Genomic DNA, 21,087 nt, shown 5'->3' with positions numbered 1-21,087 from the left:
ATCGTAAAGTGGGGACAGTGGATGCAGCTGCTGTGATGTCCTGGAGAGTTTGTTTTGCTTGCCGGCAGCCAGGGCACCTAGCAAAGGACTGCCGGACCAGGCATAAGTTAGTGAAGGAGTTGATATGCTACACCTGTGGCCTGTCGGGTCATGGCTGGAGATAGTGTCCAAAGGGGAGGGGGAAAGCCCAGGCAAAGGTCACGGTGGACAACCAGTCACTCACCCTATCAGCAACCAATCTGACTGTTAATCAGATAAAAGAGTTAGTAATGGCGCCTCTTAGGGCAGAAAAAGATGTGGCAGTGGGCTCCACTGCCAGCGCTGCTGACCCACGAATGCACACAACAGCATTGTCAGGGGGACGGCAATGCAATACGTTAGTGGACACAGGGGCATCGGTACCGATAACAGACTTGCCCTTACCAACAACCGGACAGGCCAGTTATATCAGGGGTGTAGGAGGGAAAACAGTAAAAGCAGAAAGAAGCGAGTCACAAATACTAGAAATTGGGGGAGTGCAGCTTCCAGTGTATTTCTAGTATGCCCAAATAATGAAGGCACGATCCTTGGAATAGGCATCCTAAGGGAAGCAGGAGCTTTTATAGATTCAGGAAAGGGAGAAGTAATATGGACGAGTCTGGGGCAGCGAACGCAAACAACCAACAGAATACACAACCTACCTAGCATAGGCGTAGCCACCCCAATCATCAGAGACTGCAGCCCGGATGGGGTCTGTGGGTTACCTTGTCAGCAGTGTGGGCTAGACACAAGCAAGATTGTGGTCGAGTAAAGATAAACCCAGTTAAAATAGAGGAGAGTCTGTATAAACCCCCTAAGCAGGACCCTATACAAACTGAGACATTGACCGCTTTTCAGGGTATAGCGAAGGAACAAAAACACCAGGGGATACTCAGAGAGATTGTGGCCACTCCAGAACATAAAGTTTTCTCAGTTCCTCCGAGGGCAGACATTACTGAGAATAAGACAGCAGGGGAACAAGAGGCAATTGAAATTGCAAGTGTGTAGGAGGAAATGACAGAAGCCAGCTTAGTAAAATTATATGAAGAGGTAGAGGCAGAAGAGAAGGGAAAATGGAGGAGAAAAGGAGCAAAGGAGGGACCAGATGGGTGCTGGGCACACGGGGAGGAAAGAGTCGCAGTGGCCCCACCCTTTATTAGACAGATACTACTGAAGTTATATCATGGGGTGATGCATCAGGGAAGGCAGAGCATGAACACAACCCTCCAGCAGGATTGGTGGTGGCCAGGGATGGGCGGGGATGTTGAGAAATTCTGCCACTGTTGTATCATTTGTGCCCAGCATAACCCTGGTAAGGGCAGAAAGCTACAGCTGGCAAATCAGCCTCAGCCAAGAGGACCCAGGGAGAACATCCAGATAGACTTCACAGGGCCCCTGCCAAAAAGCAAAGGGAAAAGCTACTGTCTAGTAATTATGGATCACTTCACCTGGTGGGTAGAGGCTTTCCCAACAAGGGACTGCACCGCCAGCACTGCTGCATGGATCCTAGTTCAGGAGATCCTCCCAAGGTGGGCAACCCCAATTCAGGTGGATTCAGATCAGGTAGCACATTTCACAGGGAAAGTGATGAAGGATTTGACAACGGCTCCACGTACCCTACCACCCCCAGAGTTCAGGGATGGTAGAAAGGATGAACCAAACAATCAAGAATGCGTTAGCCAAAGCTATAGCTGAGACAGGAAAGACATGGGTTGATGTATTACCAGGAATCCCGATGAGATTGCACGCAACCCTAAACCGCACTTTGGGTCTCAGCCCCTACGAATTATAGATGGGGCGAGCAATGCGACTCCCTTGTGGGGTAATTACGGGTTGTGGGGAGCCTGGGGCTTACAGGGATAGAATGACCCAATATGTGAAAGACCTTTGTAACCAACTTAAAGTGTTGAAGGACCGAGCAAAATAACAGCAGCAAATTGCTGATCAGAGAGAGCCAGAGGAAAAGCGGGTAGTCCTTCCACAGCCCGGCAACTAAGTTATGGTGAGGGTGCTGCCGGAAAGGCCAGGGTTTGCCCCTAAGTGGATAGGACCACAGACAGTACTCTTAACGAATGATACGTGTGTCTGTGTACAGACTCGGCGAGGCAGCCAGTGGAAACACTGGACTCAGGTTAAAGCATACAACTCACCCTCTTGTTGCTCCCACAGACAGAGTGGGGAACCAAATGTCCCCAGTAACCATGTAGTTACAGAGAACCTAAGAGAGGAACACCAGCCGGCCATGCCAGACCTGACCACAGCTGAGGAAAACATATCCGGAGAAAACGCAAAGGCAGAAAACACCGAGAACATGGCAGAAGACACTGAGAACATGTTGGAAAACCACAAATAGCCTGCTAACAACAGGAATTCTGCAGATGCTGGAAATTCAAGCAACACACATCAAAGTTGCTGGTGAACGCAGCAGGCCAGGCAGCATCTGTAGGAAGAGGTGCAGTCGACATTTCAGGCCGAAACCCTTCGTCAGGACTTCATCAGCCTGCTAAAGTATGATGATGATGGTACTCTGTAAAGAAGGCTGGTTGCTGAAGGTGGATGATTAATTTTATAGCATAGTATAGAAAATTATTGGGAAATAGACGGGGAGGGATTTATGAGTTAAAGCAGAGACGGCAAGTTCCACCACTTTGATGGCATTTCAGACTGCACACGGCATCTGGAAGTAGTCACCCCCAGTCTGAGGAGCTGGGCCCTTTTCAGCAGTTGGGCCAGTGATCGACTGGACAGTTCGGAAGGGGGTGCCACCAGGGAGAGGTCCTTGCAGACATTTACATACAGGCCACCCCAACCCCTTTCTGTACATCGATGAAAAGGCCTGTGGATGCTCCTGGAAGGAGAGTTTCAGTGACCAGAGGATGAAGGGCTGAAGACAAAGGAATGTGATTAAGCTGCAGTCAGCCTGCAGGGAAAGAGCTGACAGGCACACGAAAGGAGCCTCATTTCCTAAAGACTCCCTGGTCCACACATCTCTCCCCACCTATCTCCCACCTGGCACTTATCCCTGTAAGCGCAAGTGCTACACCTGTCCCTACACCTCCTCTCTTGCCACCATTCAAGGATCCAAACAGTACTTCCAAGTGAGGCAACACTTCACTTGTGAGTCTGTTGAGGTCATCTATTGCATCCGGTGCTCCCAGTGCGACCTCCTCTACATCGGTGAAACCCGACGCAGATTGGGGGACCGCTTCGTCGAGCACCTCCGCTCCATCCGCCAAAATAGACAGGATCTCCCAGTAGCCACCCACTTCAACTCTGCTTCCCACTCCCATTCAGATATGTCCCTACATGGCCTCCTCTACTGCCATCATGAGGCTAAACTCAGGTTGGAGGAGCAACACCTCATATACCGTCTAGGTAGTCTCCAGACCCTTGGTATGAACATAGAATTCTCCAACTTCCGGTAATTCCCTCCCCCTCCCTTCCCCTATCCCTATGTCACTCTGCCCCCTCCCCCAGCTGCCTACCTCCTCCCTCTTGGCTCCGCCTCCTTCTACTACCCATTGTGTTTTCCCCTATTCTTTCCTCACCTTTCCTGCCTATCACCTCCCTGCCTCCCTTCCCCCACCCCTTTATCTTTCCCCTTACTGGTTTTTCTCCTGGAACCTACCAGCCTTCTCCTTCCCACCCTCCCCCACCTTCTTTATAGGGCCTCTGTCCCTTCCCCCTACAGTCAGGACAAAGGGTTCCGGCCTGAAACGTCGACCGATCTTTTCCACTGATGCTACCTGACCTGCTGAGTTCCTCCAGCGTGTTGTGAGTGGAACAACTTCTCTGCTTAACATTTGGTAAGTAGCGATTAGAGAATGCTAGGACAGATATCGAGGTACATAAAATTGGGGTGGCGGGGGAATTTCAAGACAGGGCGTTCTTGCTGTCCTATTTGAGCAGATCCTCCTACGTTGGCCTTTCCTGGTACAAACTTAATTTTTGTCCAGAAGGACCAAGAGGAGGGACTGTTAGAGTGAGTTTTTGGTAGATGATTCATTTACACTTAAGTGACTCTGGCCACCAATCTTCTGTTTGACAAAGTACCGTGGATTGAGTTCACAATAATGCATTTCCTAAAAGCTGTGAATATCGGAATACTAGCCAGACGCTGCGGATGGAAGTGGGAAGTTTACAGGTAGTTTTGAAGACAGCCTTATCTACACTTTATAATATTAATTGTCTCTATGTTAGCACATAAAATACCAAATAAATGTATTGTGGATTTGACTTACACTCTTAAAGGCTGTGAGTGCCAACCCAGGCATGTTGGTGTCGGGAGGAAAGGATGAAGTCAGAAGGTGTGATGTTTTGTATGTAGCTTCAAAAGGAAACATTGTCTATGCATTGACTATAACTTTGTAAGTAGCGATTGCCTTTTGTGTTTAGCATACAAACACTTGTATAAATATCGAACCCACATTGGGCTAGCAGACCTTTCTACTGAAAGCGTCTCCATCCGTATGATGCCTGCTGTACCTTGTTGTGTCGAATAAAGAAGCTGCTTTGTATCTACCAATAACTCTGTCTCTCCAGTGATTTCATCCACGCCACAACACATCATTCTTCTAAACTCCAATGAGTACAGGCCAAGAGCCATCAAATGCTCCTCAGATGTTGACCTTTTCATTTCCGGAATCTGTAAATTAATCCTGCATGAGGACCTCAAGTCCCTTTGCACCTCTGATTTTTGAGTTTCCCCCATTTAGAAAATATCTATGCCTTTATTTCTCCTACCAAAGTGCATGACCATACACTTCCCTACATGATAGGAAAATAAAGAGGAAATGCTCTGTATCAGCAGCATTTGCTGGTGGGCCTTCTGGATCCTATATTGAACTGAAGGGCCACTGAAGAAGTACACAGTATTACAGAGGCTGGACCCTGGGATCCCCTGATGTTATCTTTGTGAAGCAACTAAGACAGAATAGAGATGTCTTATATTTGCAAAGCACCAGGAGGGCCTCCAACCACATCCTTAGGAGGCTTTAGGAGGAGCCAACTGTAATGAGCATGCCTGAGTCATGGACTTGCCACTTGGACAGAGTGCCACAGAAAATATATTTAACAGCAACTGAAAGCACTGTTTACAATACCACTTGTCAGCCAGTCAACTGACATTCCAGTCATGAAGCCAAATCATCCCAACTTTTCTTCTTTTGTTAGGCAGTCCCTTAGTGTCAAGGATAACCTCTTCCATTCTTGTTCTGGAAGTTCTGAGGTCTTCTCTGGGATCTGCAGGAGTTGCTATACATGAAACACAATGCGCTAGAATGGTGGGGAGGTTGATTGGTTTGCAGTACGGTCATTTCACTGTTTGCTCCTGGCCTCCACGTGCTCCTGTCACAGTAACTCAATGTGCTCTGTACCTTCCCAAATGCTTCTCTGCCAGTCTTTCTATCCTCAGGCAAAGACATCTATATTCTAAATTTGAAAAGTTTCCTCTTCCCTGTAAAACAAGTAATCAATTTTACTCATCTTCAAAATTCTTTATCATGCCTCTTAAACCTGAAACAGAAAGCAAAGGACAATGCAATTATGTTTATCAGAAAATTAAGTAAAAATGCAAGCTTGGTGACCTTTCTCTCAAGTTGTTTGCTATTTTTAGAAATTAACTTTCAGGTACTGAAGATCAAATGGATGGTTGGTATTTCTAAATTTTACCAAGTTTATTTGAGGAAGGTCACTTAGCAGGTTCAGAAAATGGATTTCATTGAAGTCTAAAGCATATAAGGAGAAAAAGATTAGGTAGGATCTATTGAACTGCATCCAAAGGCTCTTTCAACTATGCAGACCTGGAATTAAGATCTTCACGGCTTGTAAACAAAATAAAATATTAATTGATTCAGTTTCAGCAGTCACATTTTCAGAAACTTAGGCCATGAAATATGGTGTCCATAATCCATGAGACTGATGCCCTGAATTTACCAGCTGTAGTCATCAAGAGTCTAGTTTCCCCAGGGCTCTCTAAAATGGAACAGCATTTAGCTGCTGTCCAATGTCCAGACATAGAATCCATTAACATTGTTCTGTAGGAACCATATCTTTGACTCAGACTACAAAGACCATTCCTTCCTGGTTCCACTCTGGGAACTGGATTGAATCAGGGATTATCCGGAACTGTAACATCCTTTATACTGTCCGCTAGTGTATTCAGGCAGAATGCTGATTTCTGCAGCAGCTGAACTGCAAAGGAAGGCTTATATGATGTAACAAGGGGATCACATGATACCCTCAAAGAAAATCAGATAGAGAATCACAGCAGCAGAATTGTCGCTGTGATGTGGACTCATGCGCAAGTGAGCATGGATCATTAAACTACACCTTTCTGTGAGTTTGTCCTGTGAGAGTTCTAACAGCTGGGATGGAGATTTTGAGATTAACCTTCAGGAAGTGACCATGGTATGTTTCAACTCATCTTCATTACAGTTGCAGACAGCACTGAGTGTGGAGTGAGGAACCTCTGACATTCTACTGTTCTGTGTGGGAAGTGTATAATAGAACAGATGCAGCAAGTTGGCACACAGATCAGAAGATGCCCTTTGCTATCTGCGGTAGTTACACGAAATGCAACTTCTGAAAGTAAAGAACTCCGTGTAATTCCAGCAAAGCAGATCTCTTAAACTCTTGTAGACACATTAAACCTGGTTACAGAAAGAGTATGGGCCATCTGTACCATCACCATCTGGTCAGCCGGTATTCAGCCACCCATCAGTGCTATTCCTTTTAAGTACAACAAATAATATTCTATGATGCAGCATACAGAAATCCATAACATATGAAAGAAATACACATCAAATCCTACATTTCGTCTCTCTTAGCTCCTATTAGTCAATGTTAATGTGCATTGCAATTTTTTTTCTTTTCAGCATGCAAAAGAAAATCGTAGATGCAAAAGAAAGGTAGTATCCATTTGGACTTCTGCAGCAAGAAAATGTTAACAACAATCTGTAACTGGAAGGGTGTTACTTTTAACAAATACATTCCTTTAAAATTAAAAAATAGTTTTGGCAGTCTGAGCTTATGTCCAACAGGCAGATTATAGTACTGAAATGTAAGTCATATTGGAAGATCTTGACCCCTGAGTTTTTTTTAACTTTGCCTGTCCTGTTTGTTAAGTACATGCTGATCAGGACTACAGTTTGTATGGTCATATTAGAGGCAGGACAGGGTTTCTGATACTGTCATTATGATTTGAATAATGACAATATGGTGAACTTCTAAGGCACTTGGAATATCCCTGCAGCAAAAAAAAACATTCTATCAATGATGACAAACTTACTGGTAATGTAGTGCTAATGATATTCTATAGGCTCTCTTCAATCTAATCACACACCTCATTGCTTTCAGTGTGCTCTCACCCCTTTTTCTGCACTGTTACAGGATTCTTAATCGATTTCCATAACTATTCCTAGGATGATAAAAGCTCATTTGTTCTTTTCACTCCTGCTGTTTTGCTTTAACTTTTAACTTTAACTTTTGTTAGGCTTGCTATTTCAGACCTTTCTTGAGTTAAGTATTCAGAATTCTAAATTCTTCTAAACTGTCCAATCAGAACATAGAACTATATGGAACAGGGACAGGCAAATAATCTGGCCAATCATGTCTGCGCTGGCTATGATGTCAACCTAACTGATCCCACCTTCCTTCACATCCTTTTAATTCCTTGCTGGTTCATTGTCAGTCAAAATGCCTCATAAACATTCTCAACAACCTGCTACTACTACCACCTTACCCTCTCCCAGCAGTGCATTCCAGACATCCACCAATCGCTGTATAAAAAACTTGCTGATCACATCTCCGTTAAGGTTTCCCTCTCTCATCTTAAAACTATGCCCACTAGATTTTGTCATTTCCACCCTGAAACCTGAATTTCACTCTAAATTTACAGCATTTTTGACTAAAATATTACATAAATAGTCTGCCTGCAAGAACAAGTTAGATCTTGAGCATTCTGCAGTGAAGAATTCTCCTTTTAGCACCCAAATACTTTCCACCACTTAGAAATCTGCAGATGAGTTCAATCACAACAACATACAAGACACACAAAACTATATGAAGCAAAAACAAAGAAAATGCCAGAAAATCCAAACACGAGGAAATATGCAGATGCTGGAAATTCAGGCAACACACACAAAAGTTGCTGGTGAACGCAGCAGGCCAGGCAGCATCTCTAGGAAGAGGTACAGTCGACATTTCGGGCCCAGACCCTTCGTCAGGACTAACTGCTGGTAAGAGATTTGACAGTGGGAGGGGGAGGGGGAGATCCAAAATGATAGGAGAAGACAGGAGGGGGAGGGTTGGAGCCAAGAGCGGGACGGGTGATTGGCAAAAGGGATATGAGAGGATCATGGGACAGGAGGCCTAGGGCGAAAGAGAAGGGGGAGGGGGGAAAAAGCCCAGAGAATCTAGCAGGCTGGCCTGTAGGAATATTATCAGCACCACTCCATTCTGATAAAGGTTTGCAGACTGTTTGTCTTTCCATAGATGCAGCTTGATCAATTGTGCTGTTCTGCCTGTTCTGGTTTTGTTACCACCTACGGTCAAATAGCTCTTTTGGTTATCACCCAAAGGTTAATGCTGAACATTGCCTCCATTCATCACCAATATAATGTGACCACAATGGGTCTCATCTGTAAAATGAACCGCAGCACTTCACTGACACCTTCATCAGTATCTTAAAATCACAAATCTCCTATAATTGGAGGAGATAAAGGAAGCCTGTAACTGGGAAAGGCAAAATCTTTAAGCTCTTTTTATCCACAGTTGTTGAAGGCGTTTCACCACAAGGGTCAATCAGGTTTGAGAAAAATATGTTGACCTTACCAGTAACTTCACCTTCTTGTATACGAACAATGGTAAAATGCATCTCAGCGTTCAACCTAACAACACTAAACAAACAATAGTTTCACATTCACCTACCTGAGTAACACTTTGTAATATACATCATTGTTCAGATGATTTTCCTGAAGGCATTTGTGGTAGTATTTTGGGATTTTATAATACATTTAAATTAATTTTCATTGCCATCCCATTAGAGTTTGTAAAATCTGAAAGCTTTATCGAATTGATTCCTTGTCAGAGTTCTTGCTTTGAAACTAAAACGATACGGAACAGATCCCTCTGATGCACTAGAATAGTTCAACTAATACCCTTGCAATTAATTATACAATGCACAATAAAAAACCTTGACAATTCAGTTTTGAAACTGAGATGCGTACCAATAGAAGGCATTATGAAACTCACAGCAAATGCTTCTACAAATCTGGCATTTGTGGCCTGAGTTGCATTCTCAGTGGAATTCCAAGGAAAGCACACAGAACAGCAACAGACTTAGTTTCTGTCAGGGAATCATTCTAGCTGATGTATGGTGATATGCTTGTGCTTTGTTTAGATCAGCCTCATACACATGAGTGGAAAACTATACATGCATGAGTGGAAAATCCTCACTGAGCCAGGGCACAAAAATAAGGATGATTCTTTGAAATATTTTTCTTTGACTGACCCTGTCATTGAGTATTATATCTTTTAATAATGTTCCAAGTGAATTGATTGCATCTTCAGCCCAGTTGCTGAAAATTACCCAACTAATTGCTGGAGAAAAGTTAGAATAACTATTAGTGGCTACAGTACAAATACTAGACTATTTTAGCAATTTGTACTTCCTTTGTTGTTGCCCAACCAAAGTCAAATCAGTATTGTACATTCATCCAAAAGAGGAAATTGGTGATCAACTCAGCTTCCTGCTGAGGTTTTTACCGTGACAAAGCACGGTTTTCAGCCAGTTCAGTTCACTCCACAAGGTATGGGGAAACAGCAGAAAGCTCTGGAGATATCAAAGGCAATGGGACCAGAAAACATTTCAGCTGACATAATAATGGATACTAGTGGCCATGAACGAGTCACACCCACAACCAGCATCTGATCTGAATTAGAATCAGGTTTATTATCATTGACATCTGTCATGAAATTTGTACTTTTCTGTCAGCATAATACATAAAATGTACTATAAATTTATAATTATAAATATATACAGTACTGTGCAGAAGTCACAGCTATGGTAACAAAGACTTTTGCACAGTAATGTATTTCTCAGCATGGAGCAGAGAACGCGTTTGTAAAATTTGGTGGTTGCAATTGATATTGGGAATGATGAAGGTTGAGTGACATGGGAGGGGTGTGGGACAAGTGGCAGAGAAGGAGTACTGGGGAGGGGGAATGTCCTGGGTCCAGACACACCCAGCCCTGAGGCACCAGTCAAGGTTATTTGATTCCAAACAATTGGTTTATTGATTATCACAAAATATTTCTCTGGTTCTTCCTGCTCCCTTCCCTCTCCCTTCCCCTTTTCCCAACCATGACTCCCCTCTCCCTGCCATCTTCCCACTCACAGTCCACAAAAGAACTAGAATCAGGTTTATCATCACTCACTTACATCATGAATTTGTTTTTTTTTTGCAGCAGTGCAATACATAAAATTACCACAGTACTGTGCAAAAGTATTAGACACTCTACCTATATATATATAGGTGCCTAAGACTTTTGCACAGTAATGTATGTACAATACAAAAATCATTTAACTAAGTAGTGTGAAAAGAGAGTAAAAACTAGTGTGGAAGGTTCAGTTGTTTGGCATTGAGGATGCGGGACTAAACTGGATTAGACATTGGCTTCATGAGAGAACCCAGAGAGTGTTACTAGATGGTTGCCTGTCTAACTGGCGTCCTGTCACTAGTGTGGTGCTGCAAGGATCAGTGCTGGGTCCATTGTTGTTTGTCATCTGTATCAACGATCTGGATGATAACCTAGTAAACTGGTACAGCAAATTTGTGGATACCACGAAGATTGGACAGTGAGGAAGGCTATCAAAGCTTGCTGTGGGATTTGGACCAGCTGGAAAAATGGGCTTAAAAGTCACAGATGGATTTAATGCAGATAAGTGTGAGGTGTTGCCCACTGGAGAATAAATCAGGATACACTGTGAGTAGTAGGGTGCTGAGGAGAGCAGAAGAACAGAGAGATCTGAGAACGCAGATGCATAATTCCTTGAAGGTGGTGTCACAGGATCATAAAGAGGGCTTTTGTCACATTGGCCTTCATAAATCAAAGCACTGAGTACAGGAGATGAGATGTTATGTTGAAGTTGTAAAAGACAGTGACGAGACCTAATCGGGAGGATTGTGTGCAGTTCTGGTCACCTACCTACTGTGCATGAACAATATCAGTAAGATTGAAACAGGTAAGAGAAAACTTATGAGGATGTTGCCAGGAATACAAGAAATGGACTGCTATTTTTAATTTTTATTGTGCTCTCTGTTGTAAAATTTGTGTACAATTTATGTTTTTTGCAGTGAATGCTGCTTCTGCAATGCTGCTGCAAGTAACTTTTTCTTTACATCTGTGCAGACAACTACATTGTGCATAGGACAATAAACTCTACTTTGACTCTGAAGTCTGAGGCTACTTGTCCTATGGCAAGTGACTTACCTCCTTTACTCACATAAAAGGCACAACTCCGGAGCATGTCGGAATATGCTCCACTTATTTCACCAGTGCAGATCCATCAGTACTCAGAAACTTGACATCATCCAGGACAATGTAGCCTATTTTACTGGCAGCACATTCAACATGCTAAGTATTCATATCCCTGACCATCAGGACACCCTGGCTGCTGTGTGTATTCACTACAGATTATATTCCATTCAGTTGCCTAGTCTACAATGACAGTACTTCCTTAATTAGTCCTGGTGAGAGTTCTTGGCCCAAACTGTCGAATCTTCATTCATTTTCATAGATGCTGTGGGACTTGCTGAGTTCCTCCAGTATTTTGTGTGCGTTACTCTAGATTTCCAGCACCTGCAGAATCTCTTGTGTTTGTGACTGTATCGAATGCCTGCAAATCCCATGGTTGCACTTCATCAGTTTAGCTTTAGATCCCATTAAGTTGGCCAAGTCAAAAAACAATTGATCAATTTAGTTGGAATAGCTGCATTTTATAGCAGTTTTCTCATTGCAGAGGGGCAAATCCAAAATGATTGATGTTTATTTTTTTCCTCGTTAAAGGTGAATTTACCTGAACAAAATCTCAAATAAGAGAAATAATGAAGCATGGGGTCTAACTCCACAATGAAATTCAGTCTAAAGACCTTGTTCCTTAGAAAAATGAAACATTAAAGATTAGAAATCTTGTGACCCATCAAAAATGTTGAATAAATGGAAGAGATTCTGCACATGCTGAAAATTTTGAGCAACACACATCTGAGTACATCTCATATTCCAAATGGGCAGCCTCCAATCTGATGACATAAGCATAAATTTCTTTAACTTCTAGTAGTTTCACCCCCTCCTCCTTCTTTCTTTTTCCATTCCCTATTATAGTTCTCCACTACACCCTTCTTTTCAACTCACCTACCTATCACTTCCCTCCAAGGTCACTCCTTCTTCCCTTCGTTCCATGGTCCAATGTCCTCTCTTATCAGATTCTTTCTTCTGCAACCCTTTACCTCTTTCACCCATAACTTCCCAGCTTCTAACTTCACCGCCCTTCTCCACTCACCCACCCTTCTCCCTCACCTGGTTTCACCTGTCACCTGCCAGGTTGTACTCCTCCTCCTCCCACCTTCTTATTCTGGCTTCTTTCCCCTTCTTTTACAGTCCTGATGAAGGGTCTCAGTCCAAATCTTCAACTGTTTGTTCCTCTCTATAGTTGCATTTGTAGAGTTCCTCCAGCATTTTGTGTATGTTGCTCAAAAATGTTTCAATGTCCAATTTAGATTTGACTCACAGTACTTAAGGTCCATCAGAATTCTTTAATCAACTGATATCATCTGGCTCATGCAATTGAGCAATAAACAAAAAAAAACCTAGTGGCTTTCCCTCAATAACTTATCCTCTGTTGGTAATATCATGGGGATACAATTGTTATAAACAATCTTAAGTGGCTAAAAAGAGGAAAGCTCCTTTGAATTTAAAGATAATAAGTGCAATGATCTGACAATATTACCTTCTCCCTGGCATTTGTTACAGGCGTATTTCACATTACTTTTCATGTTATGTGTTAATGATCTGGATGATGGAATGTATGGCTTTCTGGCCAGGTTTGTGGAAAATTAGTCAAGAAACAGGTAGTGTTGAGGTAGCGATGAGTCTGCAGTAGGACTTGGACAGATTAGGAGGAGAGGCAAAGAAGTGGCAGATGGAATACAGCACGGGGAAGTGTATCATCATGCACTACGGCAGAGGAAACAGAAGTGCAGAATATTTTCTAAATGAGGAGCAAATTGGGAAATCAGAGTTGCAAAGGGATTTGGGAATCCTAGTGCTCGATTCCCTGCTGGTTAGCTTTAGGTTGAGTAGGTGGTAAGGAGGACAAATGCAATGTTAGCATTCATTTCTAGACTATGAAAGCAAAGATGTAAAGCTGAGGCTTTGTAGGGCATAGGTCAGACTACAGTTGGAGTACTGTGAACAGTTTTGGGCCCAATCTCTAAGGAAGGATGCACTGGCATTGACAAGGATCCAGAGGATATTTAGCAGAAAGATCCTGGAAATGAAACAGTTACTGTTTCAGGGGCATTTGAAGGCTCTGGACCTGTACTTGCTGATGTTTAGAAGAATGATGGAGAATCTTGCTGAAACCTGCTGAATACTGAAAGGCCTGAATAGTGTGGACACAGTGATGCTTTTAATCGCAGGACAGTCTATGACTAGAGGCCACAGCCTCAGAATACAAGGACATCCATTGAGAATAGAGATGAGGAAGAACTTATTTAGTCAGTGGGTGTTCACTTTGTGGAATTTTTTTTTGCCACGATGTCTGTGGAGGCCAAGTCATTGGGTATTTTTAAAATGGAGGTTAATAGGTTCTTGATTAGATAGGGCATCAAAGGTTAAAGAGGGGAGGCAGGAAAATGGGGTTGAGAGGGAAAATAAATCAGCCATGAGAGAATTGTGGAACAGACTTGATGGGCTGACTAGCCTTTTTCTGTCCTATGTCTTACTGTTTTATGGATTTTTTCTGCGCAGTATGGGAATATTTCAGTCAGGAAAATTGAATGAACTTAGTGACATCAATCCTAACTTTGTAAGTGAAACTAAGTGAAAGTTATCACCTCATATATCACTGTTAAACAACAAAGCTAGAAAAACACAGATTGTATTGGCACACGTTCAAAAACATACAACCGCATGGACTTATTGACTTACCATATTTATTGCATCGACTGGACCAATGCTGTTCACATAGATGTCACTTTCAATCATTGTTGGCCTCACTGAAAATTTACCACATTTCCAATTATAAACAAGGAAGAACATTGCATATTACTTAATTAAACATCTTTTTTATCTCTTGTGAAAGATTATTTGACTCTTTTTAGCAAGACAAAATCATGTTTATGAAAAACTTCTGGTGAAATAGTGTGCTGTAATAAGTTGTGCCTATCTTTGTAAGTAGTTTTACAAGTAAACATTTAATTTATTCTTATATTTAATTATAATTTGGGCATAAAGAAAATTTGCTTTTATTTAAGCAGCGCTTCTGGGTAAGACACAGCAGATAAAAATCGAAAGGAGCAATAGAATTTTTTTGATATTTGACTCCAAATTAATGCTTTTAATTGGCATTTTTAACAATACAATTATCCTTAACATGTCAATACATTCTCTTTAACAATGCAAAACTCTCTGCTCTATACTTTTATAGATGAATACTCTTAAATGTAACCGTAGATGAAGTAGTTTTACTACAATATCATCCGCTGACTAGCCAAGAACATAGGCTTTATCAATTTCCTATTAACAAATATGTCTAATATATAGAAATAGTATGAATATAAGCATGCACCACAATTAAACAAAATTAATGAGCATCCATCATCATTCTACAACCAAGGAATTTAATGCCCATGATGATTCACAACATTGGTAAACAGGAATAGGATTAGACCATTTAATTTCCAAATCTTGATCAGCACTCAATCCATTTTTGGTTAATCTAAGACCTAATTCCATATCAACACCTTCCCCACATGTCTCCCAATACTTTTACTTAGCACAGCTATATTCACCTCAGATTCAAAGATCTCAGATTTCTTTGTTTACTATTACAAAGCTAGTGCATTGAGAATGGATCCAGGGTTAGTGGTATGTTCTTTGTGTGACGTGTAGGAACTCTGAAAGACCTATATTCTCCCTGATAACTACATCAGCATGAAGTGCATCGAGCTGCAGCTCCTTACAGAGCGTGTAAAGGAACTGCAGCTGTAGCTCAATGACCTTGGGATTATACAGGAGAATGAGGAGACGAAAGATGAGAGCTACAGGGAGGTATTCATCCCTAAGTTGCAGGAGGCAAATAGCTGGGTGACTGTCAGGAAAGGAAAAGGGACTAAATGGAAAGAAGAAAGTACCCCTGCGGCCGTTTCCCTCAATAAGAAGTGCACGGCTTTGGAAAATCTTGGGGAAGGATGACCGGATAGCCACAGGGACTGGATCCAGCATTGAGCCTGGCTCTGTGGCTCAGAAGGGAAGAGGGTGGTAGAGCAGTACAGTAGTGATAGGGTAGTTGTTAGTTCAGAAGCAGACAAGAGACTCGATGGACGTGAAAGAAACCCCCAGATGGTACGTAGTCAGGGATGCCTTGGATCAGGTCCGCAGCATTCTAAAGAGGGAGGGTAGACAACTGGAAGTCATGGTACCCATGACACAGGTACAACTGGAAGTCATGGTACATATTGGTACCCACGACACAGGTACAAAAACCGATGAGGCCCTGAAGAGAAAATATAGGGAGCTAGGTAGAAAGCTGAAAAGCAGAACCTCCAGGGCAGTAATCTCTGGATTGCTGCCTGTGCCACTGAGGGCGATTTAACAGATGAGTGCATGCTGAGGAACTGGTGCACGGACAGGGTTTCAGATTTCTGAAATATTAGGATCTCTTCTGGGGAAGGTAAGTCCTGTACAAAAGGGATATGTTACACCTGAATTCAAGGGGCACCAAACCTTGCAGGCACGATCTCTAGAGCTGCTGTGGAGAGTTTAAATTAATTTGCCGGGGGGTGGGAACCAGAGTGATAGGGTTGACAGCGGGGCAGTTGATATACAAGTAGATGCAGTGTGTAGTGAGATTGCAAGGGAGGACAGGCAGATAATAGTGCAAAATTGCAGTCAGTGGGATGAATTGAAGAGTAACGTGGGAAAAGTCAAAAAGGGTGATGAATACTGGACTGACGGAGGTATATTTGAATGCATGCAGTACATGGAATAAAATAGATGAAACTGTAACAGAATTAGAGATTGGCGGGAATGACATTGTAGGCATCAATGAGTCATGACTGAAAGATCATAACTGGGAGCTTAACATCCAAAGGCACACATTGCATTGAAAGGACAGAAGGTAGGCTGAGCGAGTGGTAAAAATTAAATCAAATCATTTGAAAGAGATGACATATGATCAAAAGATGGAGAAACTTTGTGGGTAGAGCTAAGGAACCGCAAGCACAAAAAGACCCTGTTATGTGGGGTCTACATAAAGACCGCCAAATAGTAGCCAGGATGTGGGATACAAATTACAATGGGAGTTAGAAAAAGCAAGTAAAAAGGGAACTGTTATGAAAGTAATGGGGTTTTCAATATGCAGGCAGATTGGGGAAAATCAGGTTGATGCTAGACCCTAAGAGTGGGAACTTATAGAATGCCTATGAGATGGCTTTTTAGAGCAGCTTGAGGTTGAATCCACTAGAGGAATGGCAATACTGGATTGGGTGGTATGCATTGACTCAGAATTGATTAGGGAGCTTAAAGTAAAGTAACCCCTAGGAAACGGTGATCATAATATCATAGAATTTACACTACAGTTTGAGAGAGTGATGATAAAGTGGGCAGGAATGGTTGCATAGTAGTTAGCATGATGCTTTGTGATACCAGTAACCCAGGTTAAACTTCTGTCGCTGTCTGGGAGGAGTATGTTCTCCCCATGACTGCATGGATTTCCCCGGGTGCTCTGGTTTTCTCCCATAGTCCAAAGATGTACCAGTTGGCAGGTTAATTTGACATTGTCCAGTGATTAGGCTAGGATTAAATTGGAGGATTGCTGGGCGGTGCAGTTCAAAGGAATAAAAGGGGTTATTCAGTGCTGTAGCTCAGTAAGTAAATAAATAAAGTCAGATTTATCAATGTTACAGAGTAAAGGGAATTACAGAGGCTTGAGAGAGGAGGTGGCCAAAGTTGACTGGAAGGGACACTAGCAGGGATGACGGCAGAGCAGCAATGGCTGGAATTTCTGGGGTTATTCGGAAGGCACAGGATAGATAATCCCAAAGGTAAAGAAGTATTCTAAAGGGAAGATGAGGCAACCATGGCTGACAAGGGAGATCAAACGCAGCATAAAAGTAAAAGAGAGAGTTTTGAATATAGCAAAAATTACTGGGAAGTTGATGATTAGGAAGCTTTTAAAAAAAAACAACAGAAGGAAACTAAAAAGCCACCACGAGAGAAAAGATGAAATATGAAGGGAAGCTAGCCAGTATAAAAAATAATACCGAACATTTTTTCAAAGCTATAAGGAGTAAAAGAGATGAGAGTCTGGGTATTGGACCACTGGAAATGATGAGGAGGATAAAGAAGTGGCAGAGGAACTTAAAAAGTATCTTGCGTCAGGCTTCACTGTGGAAGTCACTAGCAGTATGCCAGAAATATGAAAGTGTTAGGGGGCAGAAGTGAGTGTTGTTGTTATTACTAAGGAGAAAGTGTGTGGGAAGCCGAAAGATTTGAGGATAGATATGTCATCTGGAACAGATGAACTACACCCCAGGGTTCTGAAAGAGATTCTGGAGGTGTTAGTAATGATCTTTCAGGAATCACTAGATTCTGGAATGGCTCTGGAAGACTGGAAAATGGCAAATGTCGCCCCACTCTTTAAAAAGAGAGGAAAGCAGAATAAAGGAAATAATATGCCAGTTGGCCTGACTTCAGTGGTTGGGAAAATGTTGAAGTCCATTATCAAGGATGAGGTTTGGGGGTACTTAGATACACATGTTAAAGCAAGCCAATGTCAGCATGGTTTCCTTAAGGCAATTCTTTGGGGAAATAACAGACAAGATAGACCAAGGAGAGTTAGAGGATGCTGTTCATTTGATAAGAGCCCATGGTATTTCAGGAAAGATACTAGCATGGATGGAAAATTGGTTGACTGACAGGGATCAAAGAGTGGGAATGAAGGGACCATTTCTACATTGCTTCCAGTGACTAGTGCATTCCACAGGGGCCATTATTGGTACCATTTCTTTTCACGTTATATCTGAGACTCCCTGGTTTCTAGGAAAGACAACCTCCAGCCCTACCAAACTCGTGAGATTGAGATGCTTTCCACCCCAAACCCCTTTTTGTGTGGATGCTGTGTAATTTGCTACCGTGTTACAAATTAGTGCCAGGAAATAACAGACAGTACACCGCGTATGATTAAAAGATTATACCTGTATTTACCAATCATAATTTGACTCAAAAGTTAGTAAAGAAAAGAACAAAAAAAAGAAAAGCGCCAATTTTAATGAAACAGTAAAATGTGCACGAGTTGGAGCTCACTATTTCTCCATAGTCACCAATCCTCAATCAATCTCACCCCTGGCTTCACCGAATCATGGTCCCGCTTCGGGTCAAATTCTACGACCACTTCTGTCCTGTGTCCTCCCTCTTCATCTCTGCTCGAACAAAAGCCCCATGCCCAACCTTAGTGTCCCTCACCAAAGAAACCTCCCCTTTATTCAATCATCTTAATTGGATGGCACACATATCTCCTCATCTCTTATCTACAACAATAACCCAAACAAGCTGAAAACAGAACAGACTGCTCTTTCAGAACTGCTAAATGAAACACATACAGCATAACAGTAAAAATATGAACTAGGGCATTACATATGTCAATGACTGGGATAATGGAATTGATGGCTTGTGGCCAAGTTTGCAGATGATACAAAGATAGGTAGGGGCAGGTAGTGCTGAGGAAGCAGGGTGTCTGCAGAGGGATTTGAACAGATCGGAAGAATTGGCAATGAGGCAGATGGAGAATAGTGTAAATAAATAAATGATCATGCACTTTGGTAGAAGCAAAGAAGGCATAGATTATTTTCTAAAAGGTGAAAAAGAACAAAAATCAGTGATGCAAAGGGAATTGGGAGTTCTTGTGTAGGATTTCCAGTAGTTAACTTTTGCAGGTTGAGTTGGTGGGAAGGAAGGCAAATTGAATGTTAGCATTCCTTTCATGCAGACTACAATATAAAAGCAAAGATGTGATACTGAGGCTTTGTAGGCATTAGTCTTACCATATTTAGAGTATTGTCTGCAGTTTTGCATCCCTTATCAATGTGAGGATGTGTTGGCTTATCAAGTTGAGGTCCATTAGAATGATTCCGGGAATGGAAGTGTTACATATGAATAGTGTTTGTGACTCTGGGTCTGTACGCACTGGAGTTTAGAAGAACGAGGGGTGATCTCATTGAAACTTATTAAATATTGAAAGAATTAGATGGAGTGTCTGTGGACAGGTTCATTTTTTATGTGCCATGCCATATGACGTAGGTAATCATGGTCTTTCCATGACCATGATTGTTCTTGGCAAATTTTTCTACAGAAGTACTTTGCCATTGCCTTGTTCTGGGCAGTCTCTTCAGAAGATGGGTGACTCCCACCATTATCAATAACCTTCAGAGATTGTCTGTTTGGTGCCAGAGATCACATGATCAGGATTGTGATATGCACCAGTTGCTCATACGATTATCCACCACCTGCTCCCATGGCTTCATGTGACTGTGATTGGGGGCCAAGCAGGTGATAAACCTTGCTCAAGGGTTAGCTGCAAGCTAGCGAAGGGAAGAAGTGCCTTACACCGCCTTTGGTAGAGATGTATCTCCACCCCACCACCTAGGGTGAAGAGAGGTTTTTTCCTATAATGGGTGAGTTTAGGACCAGAGAGCACAGCCTTAGATAGAGGGACATCCACTTAGAACAGAGATGAGGAGGAATTTCTTTAGCCAGGATTCACTGCTATGGATGTCTGTGAAGGCCAAGTCATTGAGTATATTTAAAGTGGACGTTGATAGGTTCTTGATTAGTCAGGGAATCAAAGGTACAGGGAGAAGGTAGAAGAATAGTGTTGAGAAGAATAATAAATCAGACATGATGGAATGGTAGACCAAAATCAATAGACCAAGTGGCCTAATTCTGCCTCCTATAATTTATGTGTTGTGGAGGAAGTAGAGATTTGTAATTGATGGTGGAAGCAGAGATTTGGCATTTGAATCACTAAGTCATTGAAGGCCATGGACAAAGTGCTGGAGAACAGGATTGGTATGTAGGGGTACTCAATCATCAGTATAGATATAGTGGACCAAAGGATCAAACTCCATGATGTATGACTCAATGCTGCTAACAACTAAGAATATACATTCAAATGCATAATAAAACTGAGGGTATTTTCTTCTCGCCGTGGCAGTGAAGAAATCTAAGAACAATCAGGTCGGTGTTGGGAATGGGAAGGAAAATTGAAATAGCATCCAATTGGGAACTCGATGTTACAAGTGCTGCTCTCTTACAATACCTTTGTCTAATTTACACTGATGTAGAAGAGACCATATTAAGGTCATTGAAAGCAGTAGACAAAGTTGGAGGGGGTGCATCTGACTCTTTGCCTTATCGGGAAGGGCTATTTAGATACATGGATGCTTGTGAGAGAGGTGGTGTGGGGGGGGGTGGTTGGTGTGGTTGTGAGTGAGGTGGTGTAGGGATGAGTTCTGCCTCTTATGTTCTCAGGGGAAAGTGTCAGGGAACAAGAAGGTGTGAGGAGGATGAGCCATGAAGAGAATACAAAACTGAAAAGGGAAGTTGGGGGGGGGTGGTGCAGTGGGAAGATGTGACTAGTGCCGGGTTCCTTTTAAAGCTGCCAGAAATGGTGAAAGATAAAGATGTGAAAGTAGGGTGAAAGGCAAAGAACAATGGAAAATCTATCTCTATTCTGTCTGCTTCGAGGGGGACAAGAACCAAGACTGGGAAATGGAGAAAATGGGAAAC

At 42.4% G+C, this 21,087-nt stretch overlaps 1 protein-coding gene across 2 annotated transcripts in view; it reads right to left on the bottom strand.

Moving 5' to 3' along the window:
* Positions 1-21,087, bottom strand: part of gabrg1 (gamma-aminobutyric acid type A receptor subunit gamma1) — a 148,769-nt gene that overhangs the window by 46,043 nt on the left and 81,639 nt on the right. The window contains exons 1-2 of one of the 2 annotated variants that reach the window (XM_063042132.1): positions 18,644-18,736; positions 14,230-14,297 (exon numbers count right to left, since the gene is read on the bottom strand). In XM_063042132.1, the coding sequence (XP_062898202.1) occupies positions 14,230-14,286 (57 nt within the window). In that variant the 5' untranslated portion in view covers positions 14,287-14,297; positions 18,644-18,736. Of the gene's footprint in view, positions 1-14,229; positions 14,298-18,643; positions 18,737-21,087 lie in introns of those variants that run through there. The other variant, XM_063042131.1, reaches the window with a different exon arrangement.

This window comes from Mobula hypostoma, chromosome 3 (assembly GCF_963921235.1).
Source record: "Mobula hypostoma chromosome 3, sMobHyp1.1, whole genome shotgun sequence".
NCBI classification, from domain to species: domain Eukaryota; kingdom Metazoa; phylum Chordata; class Chondrichthyes; order Myliobatiformes; family Myliobatidae; genus Mobula; species Mobula hypostoma.
The sequence above is the reverse complement of the archived record's forward strand: the minus strand, read 5'-3'. Positions and strand labels throughout refer to the sequence as shown.